Source organism: Tamandua tetradactyla, chromosome 5, assembly GCF_023851605.1.
Source record: "Tamandua tetradactyla isolate mTamTet1 chromosome 5, mTamTet1.pri, whole genome shotgun sequence".
NCBI lineage: Eukaryota > Metazoa > Chordata > Mammalia > Pilosa > Myrmecophagidae > Tamandua > Tamandua tetradactyla.
Genome location: NC_135331.1, coordinates 12,848,972 through 12,855,886, shown reverse-complemented (window position 1 = coordinate 12,855,886; position 6,915 = coordinate 12,848,972). Strand labels below are relative to the sequence as shown.

The 6,915-nt window shown below is 43.1% G+C and overlaps 1 protein-coding gene across 2 annotated transcripts in view; it reads right to left on the bottom strand.

Annotated features, from left to right (window-relative positions):
• Positions 1-265: 265 nt before the first annotated feature.
• TRAFD1 (TRAF-type zinc finger domain containing 1) overlaps positions 266-6,915 on the bottom strand; it is a 32,997-nt gene continuing 26,347 nt past the window's right edge. For both annotated transcript variants that reach the window (XM_077159889.1, XM_077159890.1), the window contains exons 7-12: positions 5,270-5,346; positions 3,790-4,020; positions 2,625-2,745; positions 1,608-1,944; positions 1,395-1,467; positions 266-1,156 (exon numbers count right to left, since the gene is read on the bottom strand). In XM_077159889.1, coding sequence (XP_077016004.1) covers positions 1,097-1,156; positions 1,395-1,467; positions 1,608-1,944; positions 2,625-2,745; positions 3,790-4,020; positions 5,270-5,346 — 899 coding nt within the window. In that variant the 3' untranslated portion in view covers positions 266-1,096. The remainder of the gene's footprint in view (positions 1,157-1,394; positions 1,468-1,607; positions 1,945-2,624; positions 2,746-3,789; positions 4,021-5,269; positions 5,347-6,915) is intronic.

Genomic DNA, 6,915 nt, shown 5'->3' with positions numbered 1-6,915 from the left:
CAGTAGTCTGTGACCTCCTCCCCCTCGACCCCAATCATTACCAAAGCTGCAGGAAACCTGCCATTATCCTTCTAAATCCAACTTAAGAGAAACTATACCGTGGATGTCTGGCAGCCTCTTGAGAAGGAGCTCGTGCTGGATCTGCTAGGTTTATAGCAAGCACCAAGAAAGCCCTGTCCGGCTCACCTCCCTACAGTACCCCAGGGCTAACTCCAGCCCACTATGGCCTCCACAGAGCAAAGGAGAAGGAAACACAAGACTCAGCTGAACCAAGTACAAACTTTATTTCTATTACAAGTTAATAATAGTAGTAAAATAAAAAGATGGGGAGAAGTCTTTGACACTTAGTTTTCCGAACAAGTCACAGAGCTGAAGCCTCAGTCCTGATCAAGGCAGAACCCAGCATGGCCCTGGCAGGGAGAGGAAGCCGAGTCCCCATCCTTCCCAATTAGAGGGCAGTGAAGACAAAGGGGTGATGTTCCCCACCAGGAACACAAGGCAGTGATGCCAGTGCTAAGGAAGGAGCTTAAAACAAAACTCCAACTCCGTGTACCCAGCTCAACTCATTCAAAAGCATCATTCTTTATATTGCAACTGACCTGAACACTGCCAGAACAGCTCCCAACATACCAGACACCCAAATTCTAGAGTGGATAAGGGCAGTGTGGGGGAGAGGTTATCCAAAAGTCCTCAAATTTGGCCCCACAGAGAAAAGACTCACTTCACTGGCAGGTACCAGATTCCCAGATCCCACCCCTCCTTCCACCAGCACCACACAGCAAAAAAACCAGTGGTAATAGTTTGCCAGAAGATGGAGTCCTGGTGGGGCAAGAGGTCCTAACTTGTATTTCTCTGCCACCAAAAGGTGGTAAGTATAGCTGAAACAGATTTCTCAGCAGCCTCCCCAATTAACCCTCCTTTAAATCCCCAAACTCCCACAATGCAATCTCAAAAGACACAAAATGGCCTTAACCTAGAAAACGTTAAAATCCATAACATCTCTGCCCAAAGAGCCAGAGAGGCAGGGCCTGCACTGTGGCAAGTGCTACTGTGCAGAGAAGATCAGAACCAATGTGCAAGCTCTCAGGACACACCATTACTCCTCCTCCTCTTCCTCTTCCACATCCCCAGCTCCCTGCTGCTTGGGGGGTTTTGCCTGTTGAACAACAGAACACAAAATTTTACACAGAAAGTGAAGGAGCAGTACTTCTACCTTTACAGAAAATATCAAGTTTCTATAGAAACAAAGTCACCAAAAGTCAAAAGAACAGTCCAAAGTCTTTTAGTCAAAATCAGTCTGATACCCAGCTCTTTCTCTGACTTCAGGAGCCATACTAGCCCCACCCACTTTTGGACCTCAACTCCTGAGCATTACAGGCTGAGTCCCCAGGTACCTTTGCAGTTCTGTTGCGATAGCTGGTGGCCATGGAGGTGACCCGGGAGTTCCTGCCACCTTCACTCCTAGCACTGAAAGAGAAAGATTGAAAACTAGTTCCTCCCCTCCCCAGGGACCTCAACCTAACCCCAGGCTAGGCCAAGGTGATTAGACCTTTTGCCCGGTGTTCTGAGCTACTCCCAAGCTCCATCCCCAGGCCCTCGATTCTAACCTTACTCCATATCTCCCTGCAGGCCCACGGGGGTAAGAGGGAACTACATTTTCTGGGTAGACATTTCGAATGGGATGAATCACTGAAATGTGTCCAGTGGCCATGGAGCCACTATGGCTATTTTGATTCCGTCCCCGAATGTCCTGGCTGTCTGAATTGTTGAGCTTCAGTACACGAGGAGGGCTGGGCTGGCACCCAGGCCTGGAACTTGATGATTTTGACAGTCGGTTACAGGAAGCCATCACATTGTTAATGGGTCTGCTGGGGGACAACGGGTAGGAACGTCCTTTAGCTGTTTCCTGCTTAATGTCATCCATGCAGCCAGAAGACAGGTCCCCTAAGAAGAGAAAAGAATTAGAGCTTTAAGGGAAAAGACTATTCTTGCTATTAGTGTTGGATAAAAGGATCCTCCACAATGAACAACTATCTCACTTGTAAAGACTGCTGGAACTCCCCTCTCTATGACAGAGCTGGAAACATTTTGGTCTCCTCTGTAAACTTATTACCTGAGTTATCAACTACAGCCTCCTAACTATTTAAGATCCAAATTGGTGAACAGTGGTGCATAAGCAAACCTTGAAATATAATTTGTTTCTATAGTGATTAGGTTTTAAAAAGTTTGACTAATCATGAAGCCCTTAAATAACAATACAAATAAGTTTGAGTGCCCTAAGCATATATCAACCAAGGAGCCGGGCTGAAGAGCAGTCAGACTAACATCTACAAACTATCGCCAAATAATCCACCAAGTGCATACACAGGAGACCCACAGCTGAATAAGCACTGATTCCAAGCCGCTCCCATGCAGTTCCCATAGTCAATGCCCTATAAAAACTACACTTGAGACACTCAGCCTAATACTGTCCACAACTAGCCATAGGCAAACCCCCCAGGAGACCCCAGTGTGCTTAGCAATTTGGGATTCAGGTAATCCCCATGTTAGAACAGCAGATGAAACTGGTAAGCAGGCCTGAACCAGCAGCAGACTTATGGCCTTGGCTCAGCCCTGGCTAATACCCTGGTGTCTGACACGCCTCCTGGGCAGCTCTGGTGAGGTCTCTCGAAGCTGGGTATCCTGGCTAGGAAACCCCTCTGTCACACGGCTGTTTGCTGTGATTGGGCGTTGGTCACACTGGTCCTAACAAAAAAAACAGAATTAGTACCTCTGGACTAAGTCATACCTGGAACAGGGAGTGGTGGAAGAACAAGAAACAGCAGGTGTGTGAACACACCATTTCTGAAAGAGGGTTGTTATAACCAATGATAGAATGGTCCTGGGAATTGAGAGGAAGCACTCAAATCCAGAATGCATCAATCATTCCCAGAAACACCTAAGACACTGACAAAGGCACTTTCTGATTTGTGCAGGGATGATGGAAGGGATGGTCTTGGGGGACCACGGAAGCATTTCTATGTTGGACCTCAAGTGTATGTACATTGTTGTTTATTTCACAGTCTTTGTCTCCTTTTCCTAGGAGACAAAAGCAAATATATATCTACTGCTTCATTTAAAAACAGAAATCTTTATTACAGAAATGAAATCTCTGGCATTCTAGAAAATAGCTATGTGGCATCAACCAGAGAAATGACCTTGAATATACTTATACTGTTGGTTTCCCATAACAAACTGTATTGGGTAGAAAATGTATCTGCCACGAACAGGCTGGAACCCTAGACTCTAAAAGTTAAAAAGAATATCAAATTATCTAGTCCAACTCCCTCATTTATAGATGTCCGCAGGAAGGGGACAGGGCCTAACCAAGGTCAACATTAAAGGCAAAGCCAGAGCTAGTCTCCCAGGTCTCCTAGAATACATGTCTCAAATGCTACCACACACGGAGAATCCATCTGGCCAAGGCAGAATGCTTCAGGGATCTCTGGAAAACTCTTACCTAAACCCTTCTGCAAGTTCTCCACGCCTGCTTAAATGGGAGTCCTGGTTTCTTGGTCCTCAGTGACATGACAGTTTCAGTTTTCAGGAGGTACAGAATATATGAAGGCCTGAGGTATTATATATCTCAGACAGTCAATTCATAAACACAGCATGCCCAGCAACAAGTGTATGGATTCCAGGTCATGTAGGAATGCAGCAGAAAGGCTAAAGAAGTGTTCTCACTCTGAAAGCCTCGGCTTCACAGAGGATCAATGTTGAGTCAGGGCATGCCCTCCAGAAAAATCTTACCTGGTGATGGAACAGCACCTCCTCTTCCAGTTGCACCCCACAGAATTCACAGGGGATGATGATGCTGTCCCCCATGGGAGGTGAATTGGTCAAACCCATCAAAGAGTCTAACTGGTTATTTTCAGCCTGCTGTAGAAACTTCTGGAAGATAACATCAGGGTCCTCTACCCCTCTGGGCGAAGAGCTGCCCGTACTGAGCAAAGGTAAGGCACATGAAGGGTTACAGCTTGTCTGTCATTAACAAAGCAAAAAAACAAAGAACAGCAGAGGTTAAGGAAAAAATTACACATCTGAAATATTTTCTAAAACAAATTACAAAAATAAATAATGCTTAACATTAGGAAAAGGAAGTAAAAGGGTCAGAGTAACATAGCTGAAACACTCAATTTACTTTTACTCTAAATGCTTCTGTGCTACTATGTATTCATCAATGTGTCTTTTTACTGTGTTTATGTGTTTATTCTTTTCAATTTGGGAAGATTCAGTATTATTTTCACAGACATACGGTGAAAGAGAAGGCCAAATATTCTTTACCTTGTTAATTTTATGCCGCCCCCAAACCAAAAATTAGATGTATTCAAATACTGTACTACCTCACTTCTGGGTGGTGGGGTCCGTAGAGGGCAGTTTTTTCCACCCAGTACATAGAAACTAATATGTAACATGGAAATGCCAGACTAGGCCAAACTAAATCAGAGAGACTGAGAGTGTTGAGGGACAAAGTGGTTCCCTCCATCAAGTAATCTTCAAACATATAAGGCTATTGTCTAATCATTCTTAAATGACTCAAGAAATTACTTTTTTGAGTAATATACTGAGTACCTTTCACATAGCAAGGATTGAGAGAATCAGAAACAGAAAAACCAAGAACCTGTACTCACAAAACTCAGAATATTGGTGCAAACCAACAAAGATTAGTAGGCCATTTTCACAGGGTCATATGCTGTAAGAGTAGTGGGCATAGGACTTTTAGGGAGCATGCAGGTGGACCCTTACGTACCCTTCAGAGTATTACTCAGGAAGGGTTTCCTTAAAGGCATGAATGAACCAAGTCTAGAAGTAAAGGGTCTGTGTAGTGGGATGTGTTGAGAGGCAGAGGTGGAAAGACATACACATTCCAGGTAGAGAAAATATGACAAAAAAAGACCCCTGACCCTTACAGTAAACTACAAGTACTCCAGTATAACTCCAGTAAATCAAAATGTGGCATGAGATGAGACCAGATCACAATATGATCAGTGGAGAGATGCAACTAGTCACCATGGTATGTAGGGAATAACTGGGCCTGCTGGAATTAGCACTACTTTTCCTATAAAGGGAAAAAGCCCATATTAATATGTCAGTCATTTCTGACAAAAACACAGTTGTAACTCCTACCATAAGCACTGTATTAGTTTGCTCAACACCTCATGTGATCGGTAACACCAACTATGGCCTCCACAAATTCCTAAGTAAAGCCCTCAAGTAAGTCACAACACACCTGATGGTCAATCAGCAGTTCCTCTGGGTAGAGCTCCTCACAAAATTCACAAGGCAACATGGTCTCATCAGCTGCACCTAGATATCAGGCCACATGGTGAGACTCAAAATGAATAAAACAAATTTGATTTTATCCTTTTGTCTTCCTGTGAGGGTTTTCTATAAAAGTTGACTTCCTTTGACATTACTTAGATACAACTTATAAGGCTATAATTCTTCATAGGGTAACCATGTAAGAGACAAACCCTAAGCAAAAATTTTCCACTATGGAACAAGACTTATCTGTCACCAACTTCCTAAGAAGTAGTAAAGCAGTTTACATGTAATCTAATCAAGGAAGAGATTTGTATATGCATAATAATCCTAGGCACTAATAAAACCTTACTAAGATTTTTTTTTTTTTTTTTGCATGGGCAGATTCTGGGAATTGAACCTGGGTATCTAGCATGGCAGGTGAGAATTCCGCCACTGAGCCACCATTGCACCACCCACTCTGCATTATTTTAATCCTCAGGAAAAACTTATGAAGTAAAACCTACATTATTCTTATTTTACAGATAAAGAAATTGAGACTCATCCATTACTGGCTGACAAATATCCTGAAAATTTCTCCCAGTAAAAAATACCAAAAAAATGTTTGATTAAAAGTAAGTTAATGCCTAAGAGATACTTCTGGAGTGCCGAAGAGTTACTTCTGGGGACCTCTTCTGTTGCTCAGATGTGATGTGGCTGTTCTGTCTCTAAATCCAACTCTGCAGGTGAAATCACTGCCCTCCCCACTATGTGAGACATGACATTCAGGGCTGAAAGTCTCCCTGGCGATGTCAGAGATGACTCCCAGGGATGAGTATGGCCCTGGCACCATAGGATCAACCATGCCATCCTGACCAAAAAGGGGAAAAGAAGTGTAATTAATAAAGTATCAGTGGCAGAGAGAGTTCAAATGAAGTCGAGAGGCTACTGTGGAGGTTGCTCTTCCACAAACTTCAGTTAGACCTTGCTACCTAATAACCTGCCAACCCCCAACCAGGACCATTCCAGCCAATCCTAAAGAACACTTAGGGCAATATATAAGATTCCACTAGGGTTCCATGAACTAGAGTAACTGTCTAGAAATCTACAACCTCCAGATAGGTCCCTGGGTCACATAAGTACTGAAACTCAGCCCAGCCTCTGCATAACATCAGATCCATCTCCCTACCCCATTATTATTGGCAGCCCCTTCCAACATAGAAAAGTTAGAATGGGCATAGCCCCAGTATGCCTAAAGAGTGGGAGAGAGATCAAAGGTGATGGTGGATTATACAGAGAAGATAGGGTATAACCAGTGAGTATGACTGCTGAGTTATACTGATATGATCTTAGAGCAGCTAGGAGTAAAAACCTAAAATGGTGTAATTGTAACCCACACAAACTCTGAAATCTGTTCTACAACTAACTGCTGTGATATGCTTTGAAACTTATTGTTTTTTGTTATGTATTTATTGTCCACAAAAAAAGAAAAAAATACATCCTTCTAGCCTCCAGTGTTTTGAAGCAGCTAGAAGGAAAAACGTAAAACAATGGAATGGTAACCCATAACAAACTCTGAAATCTTTTCTGTATCTATTTAATGAAGTGCACTTTGAAAATCATTGCTTTTTTCTT